This window comes from Hippocampus comes, unplaced genomic scaffold (assembly GCF_001891065.2).
Source record: "Hippocampus comes isolate QL1 unplaced genomic scaffold, H_comes_QL1_v1.1 scaffold228, whole genome shotgun sequence".
NCBI classification, from domain to species: Eukaryota; Metazoa; Chordata; class Actinopteri; order Syngnathiformes; family Syngnathidae; genus Hippocampus; species Hippocampus comes.
Window position 1 is genome coordinate 588,260 of NW_017805877.1, and position 12,800 is coordinate 601,059.

Genomic DNA, 12,800 nt, shown 5'->3' on the forward strand with positions numbered 1-12,800 from the left:
TCATTTGCGTCGGCGCTGATTGGTTGAAATCAAAAGACGCGCTTGCGTACATGTTCGCGCTGACACACGCACAGCAGAGAGCAGCGGACTATCTACTGCTGAGGCACGCTTAGCTTGAGTGGAGTCGCCACAACAGTAATACCTTCGCCTCGCATTCTCATGGCCTCGCCATATCTTGGAGATTTCGAAATTTCGGCCCGAACGGAAGCCACAAAGGGTACAAGTGTGCACACAAAAGGAAGATTAATCATTGAATGTCGAGTATTTGAATAGCGTTTTGTGTAAACTAATTCATGCTTGATCGGCCATGTGCGCGCACGCACGTGTATGTGTGTGTGTGCGTGTGTACACACACACACACACACACACACACACACACACACACACACACTTATTTATTTATTTTTTCCGGAATTTTCAGAAAAGTCCACTTTCATCTCTGCTTATTTAATTATTTAAAAACAAAAATAAAAGCTTGGGGTCACTTAAAAATGTCCTTTTGGAAACAAAATTCTCTCTCTCTCTATACTGTATTAAAATAAGTGCCACCCCCAAAAATATTGAGCACTCCAAGTAGCACCACAATGACCAACATTAGAATAAAGTAGCAGTTTTTAAGTTAAGTTTATAAGTTATGTGGTCATGAAAATAATAATGCAAGTCGCTGTTAACATTATGCACAGTTTGAACATTAACGATGTGCCTAAATATAGACTATAAATTGTCCTCAGAAATTAAATACGGAACTGTACTTGGCAGTGATTTTGTCAAGTACCACAAACGTGAGCTTGTGTACCACCAGTACCACACTTAGAGAACCACTGTTCTAGATGGTTGTTAATGTGGTTTGAAAAAAAAATGCTCTTCTTTCAAAAGGACATTTCTAAGTAAACCCCAAACTATCGCACGGCAGTGTATAGATAGTTGAAATAAAGTCTGTACACCCCAAGCGAATGCCAAGACCAAGGTAAATCACTTGAGAATTTTTTTTCACCATTGATGTGACCTCTAAACTGTACAACTCAATTGAAAAAAAATTACTGGAATCTTTTAAAGAGGGGAAGTAAAAACAAACGATTCGGTTAAATGTGGTTGCACAAGTGTGCACACCCTCTTATAACTGGAATGTGGCTGTGTTCCGAATTAACCAATGACATTCAAACTCATGTCGGAGTCAGCACACACCTGCCACCATTTTCAGTGCTTCTGACTAAGCCTAAATAAAGCGCAGATGTTCTAGTTGGATTTTGCTTATTTCTTTGTCTTCGTTTTTTGCATCACTAAGCCCTGGCATTCGAATGGGCTTTTGCAGTGTGTTATATTGTTATATTGACAGATATAACCAGACCACATTTTATATACTGAATATTTTATTATCTTTTAAAATCATTATATCAGGCAAGAAAAAAAATCATACAGACGAAAGAGTACCTGTGTGAATGAAGAAAACACTGCGGGCTGTACACGAGAATGTAAATTAATCCTTTGTAGTATCACAGACTAACTGACCAAGGATGAACACAAGGATTTTTTTTTCTTTTTGTGCATAGTGTGAGACACAAAAATAACAAGAGCCTGAAACAACAGTGCTCCCTCTCAGTTCACGTGTCCTTTGGTGTGGCTTTGTGTGATTGCTTTATTCGCTTCCACCGTGAACAGCATAGGCTTCCAGATTAACATTATTATGTAGTCATGTTTTGTTATTACCTGAGCCTTTGAAACAATTGTGGCATGACAGCCAACCAATCATTTCTTCAAGACTAGAATATTGGTATTGGGTGGGGAGAGGGGTGGGGCATGGGGGGTTGAGATCCAAAGTATGATGCTGCTACCACCATGCTTCTGTATCGTTATTTTTCTGACGAGCAGTGTTGCGTTTGCCTCAAACATACTTTTAGGAATTGTGGCCACAAAGTCTGACCTCAGTTTCAAATGAAAACAAAACAAAATAAAAAAAAAACTTCAAAACCTAAAAGCATATGGGAAAATGTGTTATGGATAGATGAAACTAATGTTGAATTTCTTGGCCAAATTGACAAAAGTCATTACGGCCAGTAATCAGTTGATTATTTTTACTTTCTCGTTTTGATTGAGTTGTAGAGGTTTTTGGTTACAATAAAAAAAAATAAAAAATACTTTGACAATGATTAATCTTGGTTTCATTTTTAATCCCACAAAATCTGGCATTTGAACAGCGGTGTGTACAGTTGTTTATGTTCACTGTACATCGGCTCAAAAGAAGGAAATGAAAACGAAAATTAAACAAGCTTTTGAAACAAATGAAGAAATGGACTCATCATGCCCTTTGCTTCAAATAGTGCAAAAAAAAGTCTGTAGGATTTCTTGATTTATACGTTGGTGTCATATAATATTTGAGTGTCATATTTCAAAGTTATTTACAATCAAACATCTAAGAGTCATGATAACACGTACATCACAGAGAATCAAGAAAAGATGCAATATACAAGGCTCAGTGTTTTCTTGAAGCAGGTTAGGTTCAAAACAAATGTGGCAAATAGAGGGAGCACTGTTCCAACAAGTCAAACAACAACAATGAATATTAACATGAGAAAATAAAAAGGACAAGCAATATTTTCAAGTTTATAACAGCAGGAAATAAAGAAACGCAAATCAATCATGGCCACTTTGAGGGATAGATTGATTCTTAAATGGGTATTTATTATTTGGTTAATTACATGTCGTAAACATTTGTATTTCTTTTAACGTATTCAGCAAAAAACAAAACAAAAATTCATGCTAGCTTATCTTTTTCTGTATAGGCTCTGTAAGGTTATTAAACAAACAAAAATCAAAACACAGACAAACAATTCTAACAGATTTTTTTCCCTCCCCAAAAAGCTAAAGAAAAAATGCTGGAGCATCATAAAAGAACCATCATTGTTTGATTTTGTGAAGATCTGCAGCAAGGAGTGATGGTGACCTGGAGAATGCTGTAGTACCCCCCAATTGTAGTTAGTGTACAACCTCAGTCAGGCGAACACATTTTTCATTGCGTTTTGCATTTAAATTCCGGCTCCTCCAGAGTTACGATGTTTCACTCCAATTTCTGTCTGTGTGATATTTGTGGTCACAACACAACCCACAAATCTTCCCAATGACGATGACGGATTCTAAGTTCAAGAAATGCAAAACAAAACCAAACATCTCTCCATGACTTCAAAAATGCAAAGCAGCCAAAATTGCATTGAACATACTGCACCGTACGGCCTTGGTTCCGTAAATATCGACACAGGTACATGAGCTTGCTTCATCATCCGAATGCACCGGTTTATTACACTGAATATACTGTAGTTGACGATAACCGTAAAGTATTATGAAGACTGCTGGAGCGGAGTATTCAAATTGCCCGCCTTTAATGAACCGCTCGCCCTGATTACTGAGCCGCCGCAGAGCCTTAAGAGAAACCCCCTAACTCCGATTTGTTTCAAGCACAAGCCAAATGATAATTACATCATCGAAAAATATAGATATCTAAGTATACGCTTCAAAATAGTTACTCTGTATTACATCTCTCACATTTCAAACTTGTACATGCACCAAATTGCATGTTCCTCATCGTCAGTGAAAAATGTGCTTGGGGCGTCAGGCCTTTTCAAGAAAGATCATATACAGTGTACCAAAGCTGATGAAAAAATATTGGATTCTTTAAATGATGATTAGCCATATAGAAAAATGCATATAAATGCACACAAAATGCATATCTAGTACACGAGCAGGAAAAGGAGCGAAAGCGCGCGCGAGTCCTGAAGGCACGCCCACGTCATGCCAAAGTTACATCGCCTCAGGCTTTCAAATGCCTCCCGCAAAATATGGCAGCTGAAAGCATTCATCTCATCGACCCACGTGGACTACAAAAAGCTAAGAGCGGATCCAAAGTCGCCCGAACATCCCTGAAACATGTGAAACGCTCAACTCGACTATCGCGCTATCCCAACGACAAATTTCAATTGACAACAGATCCATGAACAGCGCAAAGCAATCAAACTCCCACTCGTAACTCTTGACACAGACCGAAGGTTCTATTGTTATGCTGAACTGGCCTTTGCATGGCATTGCGGTCTATTAGTCTCAATGCGATTCGGCAGCAGAAGCCAGCTCTGATAATTGTGACTTGAGTGTCTGCACACCCTGTACACTGAATGCAGTGTTTCAAACTAATCAAGTGAAGACAACAGATGGGGGATTTGGTAAACTACGTCCGCTACTGCCCAAAAAGTTGAAGGTATTCGGCCTTCAGGTGAAATTTCAGCAAGGAACCCAAAATGCACTAAAACTTTGACAGGTGAACATCCCATTGAGAGATTCAGAGACTTGTACGGCCTTGAAAATGCATCTTCCGTTCAAATAGACGTCAAACACTCATGGCTGTTCAAGAGCACCTCACGGTCAGCCGTGAAGCGCGCACAGAAAAGGTGGAAGAGCCAGGTCATTTCTTCTTCTTTTTTTTTTAAAATCAGGCGTGACAGCTAACGTGTAGAGGGGTTTTGCCACGCGGGTGCTTTAGAGCGCCTCCTCAAAATCCTGGCAGTGACCCGGTGGGATATATCCCAGCCATTGGTGGCATTCGGCAAATATATTCGATATTTGCCCAGATCAAAGAAAAAAAGCTATGCTATGAGAAAGATGCTAGATGAAATAGCAACCATTTTCCAGGCCATCACAGCGACATTCAGCGGACTCACATGCCCACAGCACTCGAGAGCGGAGAGAAACGCTCGATTTTTCAGTATTTTGAAGCCCCATTTTGGACAGTTGGCGATTTTTTGATAACGCTGATCTGTGATGGGTCAAATTGAGAAGAGATTTATTTTCACATGACGCAGACTTTGATTTGACCTCCTATGTCCAACTTTTCAATGTTTGAGTACATCTGGCACGACTTGGTCTCGAGCAAGTAATAACAGAGTCACAGAAAGACAAAGACATGGATGTCCTTGGAAAAGTTGTAAATTTTGCCATTCATTCACTTGTTCCAAAAACAACGCAGAATAGTTGGAAGGCCAAATGGAGTCCCTCTCTAAAGGTTTAGTGCATTTTCAGCATGCGTGCAAAGTGAGAGCGCGCCGTACTAAAGCAAGAACTTGTAACAATTTAATAATACATCTAAACAGCAAACAGGCACAACTAAAGATGTACCAACATATAAAAATACGCACACACGCATCTTGCCAAAAAAGGTAAAAGAAAATGGCGGGCGCAGCAAGTGGCTCCAACAACAGAGAATAGAGGATGCGCTCATTACTATTGACGAAAGGCACTTCTAATCTTTCACTCTCTTTTTTTTTCCGTTTAAGCCCTCGGAGCAGAAGCGCTGAACTCACCTCTCAGCCAAAGAAGTGTGTGCAAAGGGCAGTACAACTGAATAGACCGGGCTACGATGGCGAAAAATGAACATTTGGGAAGCTGCTTTCATTAAAAAAAAGAGTAATAATAAAATACTGGGCCAGTCCAACTACAAAATAAAAGTATCAGTAAAAATAACAAAGCACAAACAAGATCACTTTCTAAAGTAATGTCCGTGTTGAGCCATTAGTGATAAAAGGTTATTTGTCAGGAAACATGATCAATTCACTTGTAACTCAAAGTGTACTTCATGTTAACTGGATCAGCATCTTCACAATTAAAAAAAACAAAAAAAACTTGTCTATAGCCTTCATCACACTCCTCTTATGTTTTGCAGCTGATTTTGGCCACTTTTTTTCAAATCCAAAAATACTATTGACTTGTCTCCCCTGCACAACCCTTTCACAAATAAAATACAATTTCTTCCTTTGTTGGCTAGAGTAAGGTAGGTGAGCTTCATTCTGGACATTGTAATAGCAAGTCTTGTGCTTTGCAAGTGAGACCTGCATTCAAACGAATAAGTGAGAAGAGGTGAGAATGCGTGTAAGTGGAAAAACGATTCTTCTCCGCGTACTAGTGTGTTGTGCATCGTGCAAGCGCGCTTTATGCTTTAATGTGCAGTGATCGCTCTGTATATTGCGCTTCATTTATCACGACTTCAGTACATTACGTTTTTTTTTCTCCAATGTGCTGTATTAAGAAAAAGAATGCCGAACGACTCAGAGGTTTTGAACATGCCTGGACTGTACAGGCAACGGGCACTCATTCAAGGTGCATGACTGGTTCCCGGCGCAACGTCGACCAATGACAGCACAAGTGGATTTATCCTGTGAGCTGACTGGTTGTGCATCTTCGCCCAGCATGATGAGACACGAGGGAAGCCTTGTGTCTCGTCACGCATATTGCCTCTTCTGTTTGCTCCGTGCGCGGCGAGGAGAGAGAGAGAGAGAGAGAAAAAGAGAGAGACACTGATTGGGCTTGTCGCAGTAGCGGCATGTCTCTTTTGCATCCTCCTCATCAATACCGATTGTCTTATCATAAGCACATCGGCTGCATGGGGATAGCTGGCCAGGAGCTAGCTGGAGGCTAACGACGGCTACACCGTCAGAGCGCCACTAATACAAGTCTCTGTCTCACTCAGAAGGCAATGCTGATGAATGTTCATTACTGTATTAAGTTATATAATTAAAGATTTAAGTAAATACGTGTAGTACTGATGTAGTCTTTGTCTCAAATATGTAAAGGATAATTACTGTTTGCATATTTTAAACATGCTGGTACCCACATACACTTACACAAAAATATCTTGAGAGGAGCAAACCCTCCTTCGTGGTTTTCACTTATCGCGGCAGGGTCCCGCTCCCCATTAACCGCTATAAGTGAGGGATCACTGTACAGCACTTTGCAAATTTATTAGACCCTTAAGTTTCAAAGTCTGCCCAGCTCGTGAAGATAAATCAGGATGTATTGTATTGTATTGTATTGTATAAAGCGGTTCAGCTCATGGATGGACGGTACGCGGGCTCCCTCTAGTGGTAGAAGAAAGGTTCACACTTCAATTGGACGTGTTTGCCTTGAATCTTCAAGAGCAGTTTCTTTTTTAACATTTATTTAAGTAAAACTTTAATTTACCTTTCTGAGCAATAAGTTTCAACTGAATCATTATTGGAGTTTTTTTTTTTCCCTAAGCAACGTGTTATTTTCCAACTGTGCGTAATGTCACAGTGGCTTACAATAATGTTAACTGTGCCTTTTAGGTATAAATTATCTCATACTTGGCATAGAAAGTTTGAGAACCACTGGCCTCATAAATTTGAAAAGCGCTGTTTATGCATAACAGGTAGAAAAGCAAGCATGAAGGACTTCCTAATCTCTGTGAACACAAAGAAACAAACAACAATGCTTTAAATCCTTCATTTGGCTCACATTAGCTTGATGTCGGAAAATGGAATCCAAGCGCCACTCCACTTGCATACATCGACTGCATGTATGGCCGAAATACGTGTTTATATTACTAATTTTTCTTTTTTCTGTACATTAATTGTTCTCCAGCTCTGCGAGTGAAGCTTGTGATAAAACGAACAGTCAAGCGCAAGAAGGGGAAGTAACATGACTAGATATTATATTCAAAAAACACAATAAAAAAATAAAAATTGCAAGGCCCGCGGAAAAAACAGTCTAACTAGGAACAAAGCAAATACAGTACCAAAGATACAATAATCACATCGATTGATGCTCTGCACGTGCCATCATTAGCATATAGGAAGCAGACACATAGAATAAGCACTAACAGTTAAGTCAATGGCTACAGATGCTACCGTCTTGAAGAGGACCCAACAAGAAAGAAACAAAAACAAGTTGGATGCATTTTCCACTATTTTCAGTCATCCTGAGGAACTGCACTCATCAATGTACTATGACTCAAACATTTCATGAGATGTGCCGTGCATTTTTTTTTTATCCTGTTATATCTCACGTCAATTCAAATGGAAGCCTGCTGAGATAGAACAACAAGCCAAAGCGGTTGGAAATAAAGAACATTTGACTCCCCCCCCACCAAAAAAAGAGGCTATTTTAAAACGGCAGCTTTGTCTACTTTGACAGACTTTCTCTCCCGTCTCTCTCAGCTCGTGACACAGGCTTGTGGTCAATTGAAAGCTGTTACTATGTACTTAGACCAGCACCAAATTCAACTAGTGTTTTCTACAACGCCCTAAAAATATCCATTCCACTAAATATCTACCTCATCCCATTCCCCAGGCTCCAGTGACTACACCACCCAAGTCCAACGCTTTCTCAGCCGCCCTTAAGGAGTGAAGCAAACAGCCTGGTTGAGCCAAACCAGTCCTTTTCACAGGATGACAGCACAGGCTTTTGTCTACGGAGAGTTTGCAGGCGGTCTTTGGATAACAGTTCGGGCCTTTGTCTATCAAAAGCTATCATGTTGTTTCAGGCAAAAACAAACAAACAAACAAACAAAAAACAAAACAAAGTGCCTCCTCTAAAAAATTCCCATCATCCAACCATCTCCTCGTCAACAGAATTTGTGTGCTTATTCTTGAACACGTTGTTGTTCTGTATCAAGATGTGTTATTGTGTATTTTCACGCTGGGTTTGTGTAATGTGCACTGTACAGTTATGTCTGGCTGAAGCGGCTCGCTGCGACAGGCCAACTGTACAGTGCAGAAGTTACAAGTCGGTATGCTTGTTGTGAAGCCATGATGCTTGCAAGACGTGCTCTTAGCTCCACTGGGATCAGATGGAAAACAAAGCCCAGCCTCTAGCCAGTGAGTCATGCTAATTAAGTGGATTTTACTTGCCACTTACACACAAGATCGACCTTGCTTCAGAGTACACCCCCTACTCCACCTTCGACCCCCAACATATGAGAGTTGAAATCCCCCCCCCCGGTGAAGTCCCTTATCTGCCGGTGAGGAATTCATCTGGGGTGCTGGTTGTGATTCTGAGAGCGGGCCAGGACCGGGTATGCTAGATTTACATTCAGCTGGTCATTGTGTTGGATCAAGGAGACGTTTTTGTAGTGAAGCACCAAATCTTTTAGGGATGAGTAGAGATTGTACGGCTCGGCGAATCCGTAACCTGTGGCCGTCTTGTTGATGACGCAGTGTTTCGTGTTTCCATCCACACTGCAAAGAGGGAAAAAAAGTCAGGCTGACACTGTGGCCCACCAGAAAGACAAGGCTAAGTCCCGAGCAGGGACGGACGGGAATTGAAAATAATTTTGCGACTGTGATTTCATTATCGAATATTGCAAAAACAGTTAAATCTGGTTTTAAAATTCAAAATCTAGTTGAATAGGGCTAAGTGGCACGGCGGCGGCTGCCAGCCACCTGGGTCTCGCTCACACCCAGAACCCAGAAAAGATTGGGTGTTAGATTTGCGATGCTGCGCCATTGCTCAACTTTTGAATGACGACAACTATTTGCCGAATCCTGCACACAGTTCAGTCTGTTTTGGCCGTGTCGCTCGGTACGTAGTAAGCCTTTAGACGGAGAATAACCCAAATACAAATTTGTGAACAGCTCAGGTACTTTGGTACTCAAAAACACAACACATCGAAACACAGAAATCGATGTATTTGGTCAAACACATCGATTGCTGTATTTGACCAAATGGAAATTTTGATTGTATTTGAACAAGAAAGGGCAACTTACACAACAGAACAGGCGTACGAGCCTTTCTGTGATTGGCTCTCACGGATGAGGAAGGTTCCATCACATTTCCCTCGCAGCAATTCCTCGGCCTGGGTGCGCTTAATGTCGCCCACGTACCAAGTGCCCTCATCATGATGGGGTGAGCCCTCGTCGTCCTCGAGTGAGTACGAGCTGGAAACACGGGTGCCAAATATTTACATTTTGATGATCGTTTTTCCAATGGTGGGAAATGAATGGATGTACTGCATTATTTGTCACTGGTCCTTGAGATGAGAATATCACACACACACTTACTCATCAGCATCATTCTTTATGCCGAGCCACTCGTTAATCTTTTTCTGCCTTGTACCCTTCTGTGTCAGCCATCTGAAAACAAGACCAACACACAATCAGTGCAGTCAAATAGCCACAGGGCAGCAAATGTTACGAAATTAGTCCATATTTGGGTGGAGCAGACATGCGTTGCCTTACATCAAGTATTGGTCTCGAATTTTACGGAGCTGCATGAGATCTGGCTTGAGACTATTCATCTTCTTATCGATTTCCCTGTTATCGGAGACCTGCTCTCTCAAGTCCTGCTCCAGCTTTCGTTTGCTGTCGTGGATCTCTTTCACGCGAGATTTCAAACGCTCCGAGTTGCTCTGGATTCTGATGAGACAGAGGAATAGAAATGATGTCAGGGACAAAACAACAGACAACACATTGTTCATAACCTAATGAAGAAAAACAAAATCACTCACTTCTGAATTTCCTTTTCATTGCCCTCACGCTGGAAGCGCTCCAGAGACTCTTTGCTGTAGCGTTCCTGAGTCTCACATTGCTCCTCAAATATTTTGATGGTCTCGTTGAAGGCCTCGATGGCTGTGCGCTTCATCTGCAGTTCCTGTGGGGGGATTGTGATTGACCAATGACCATTAGGGTATCGTCTTTTTTCCCCTTGGGTTTTATTTGAAAAATGTCTCCCCCGATACTTCAAGTAGAACTATACTGAACAAAAATAGAAATGCAACATTTGGTTTTGCTCCCATTTTTCATGAGGTGAACTGCAAAAGCACTTGTTTATGCACACAAAATACCGAGTTCTCTCAAATCTGGACAAGTACAGCTGCATCATAGGATACCCACAATAAAAGGACATTCTCAAATGTGCAGGTTTAATGTATCAGGAGTAGAGGTAAGATCGGGCGGCCCGAGCCGGAGCCCGACCCGAAATTCGGGTTGGGCCAAAAATGTCAATCAGTGATTCGGGTTCGGGTCGGGTCGGGCCGGGCTTCTCTCTCGCTGACTTTTTTTTTTTTTCGTTTCGAGGCCTCCAGTAGTTTTGGCCATGAGAGACCGTGGTTTGCAAAAAAACTGAAGTCGCCTCATCACAACACGTACTGTACTAAACTCTTGCAATGACAATTCAAAGAACTCCTTCCTGTCTCTGTCTATTATCCACCCGTCATTGTTTTTCTTTGTCTCTCTGCTTCTCTCTCTTAAAGTGCCGCGCTAGATTCTTAAGGACGTACTGCTGCTGTGGTTAATGGTCCAATTTTCAAACCGTCAAAATGATGGACGGCCTTAAATTTTTCCTACAACTCTTAAAAAAAAATCCGTCAACGATGGAAAATTGTCGGTTAATGTACCCTCTGCAGAAATAGAAATACATGTTTGCTGCCATCTACCCCATTCAATCCATCATCACAGCCAGACACCCTCACAACTATAATAACAAGAGAAAATATTTTAAAATGTCAAATACCAATCTCCGCCCACTCCCCCAATCCTCACTGTCACCCACACACCACAAAATCCTCAAACTGGCTCTATTTAACACCCGCTCACTCAACAACAAAGCACTCGTCTTACACGAATTCATAACTGACAATAACCTGGACTTCCTCTTTATCACCGAAACCTGGCACAAACACCTGGACTACTTCTCACTCAACCAAGCCACCCCACCTGGTTACACCTACATCGACAAGCCCCGCCTCACCAGCCGAGGTGGTGGGGTGGGTGGCATCAGTCCATAAAACAGAGTTTAAAATCAGCACTATATCCACCTCACCCACTGAGTCCTTTGAACATATCACCTTCAAATTCCCTGGTCCCTCCCCCCTGGTCATTGCTGTCATTTACCGTCCCCCGAAATTCAACCCATCATTTTTATCAGACTTCTCCGATTTTGTCACACAGCTCTCACCTATCTCACCCTTCACTCTGCTCCTTGGCGACTTTAACTTCCATATCGACAACACCAACTGCAAACATGCCTCTGAATTTCTTGACCTTTTGGACTGCCTTAACTTCACTCAACATGTCAACTTCCCCACCCACACCCACGGTCACACTCTGGACTTGGTCTTTTCCACCGGTCTCATCATTGGAAAAACTCTCGAGCACCAACCTCAACATTTCCGATCACCTGGCTATCACTCTGGACCTCCACCTCCCTACCCCCATTCCCAAGGAAAAGCGCACCATATCATTCAGAAACCTCAAATCCGTTTCCCGAACTGACTTTTCTACCTCCGTCCTCAACCACCTCTCCATACTACCTCCTCCACTGTCCCATGACCCCACTCTTCTCACCAACTACTACAACAGCACTCTCTCCTCCTGTCTCAATCAACTCGCCCCCATCAAAACCAAATCTGTCTCCTTCACTCGCTCAGCCCCCTGGTAAACCCCGGAACTCCGCAAACTTAAAACCCAAAAACGCCAGCTCGAATGACTCTATAAAAAATCTGGTTTAACTGATCATCTCCTCGCCTACACCTTCAGTTATGCAAGACCGCACTCAACTCCAGCCATTCCGCCTACTACTCCAACCTCATCCACACTGACTCCAGCAATCAAAAGGCTCTCTTCTCTACCGTGAACAAACTCCTCAAACCCAGCGACAATATTTCAACCTCTTTCACCATCGACAAATGCAATTCATTCCGATCCTACTTTCAATCCAAAATCAACATCCTCTATAGTTCACTCACCACCTCACCACCTCCCCCTCCCTTCTTACCTGCATCCATCACTCCAACTACTCCACCTCTCTCCAAATTCACACCTGTCTCCATAGCTGAACTCACCAACATAATCTCAGCAATGAATTCATCCACCAGCCTTCGTAGCTCTCTCCACTTTAGATGTGTCAGAGATTTTCTCGGACAAAGTTAAAGAAATGACTCGGCACACAGGAAAATTGTCTTCAATATCGGCGGGAGGGGGATCTCTGAGAGCGAACGACGGTAGTTGCTCCGATGATCACAATCTCGA

General features: G+C 42.1%; 1 protein-coding gene across 3 annotated transcripts in view; it reads right to left on the reverse strand.

Annotated features, from left to right (window-relative positions):
• Nucleotides 1-7,739: 7,739 nt before the first annotated feature.
• pik3r2 (phosphoinositide-3-kinase, regulatory subunit 2 (beta)) overlaps nt 7,740-12,800 on the reverse strand; it is a 55,698-nt gene continuing 50,637 nt past the window's right edge. For all 3 annotated transcript variants that reach the window (XM_019888876.1, XM_019888874.1, XM_019888875.1), the window contains exons 12-16: nt 10,280-10,422; nt 10,011-10,187; nt 9,834-9,905; nt 9,540-9,710; nt 7,740-9,011 (exon numbers count right to left, since the gene is read on the reverse strand). In XM_019888876.1, the coding sequence (XP_019744435.1) occupies nt 8,804-9,011; nt 9,540-9,710; nt 9,834-9,905; nt 10,011-10,187; nt 10,280-10,422 (771 nt within the window). In that variant the 3' untranslated portion in view covers nt 7,740-8,803. The remainder of the gene's footprint in view (nt 9,012-9,539; nt 9,711-9,833; nt 9,906-10,010; nt 10,188-10,279; nt 10,423-12,800) is intronic.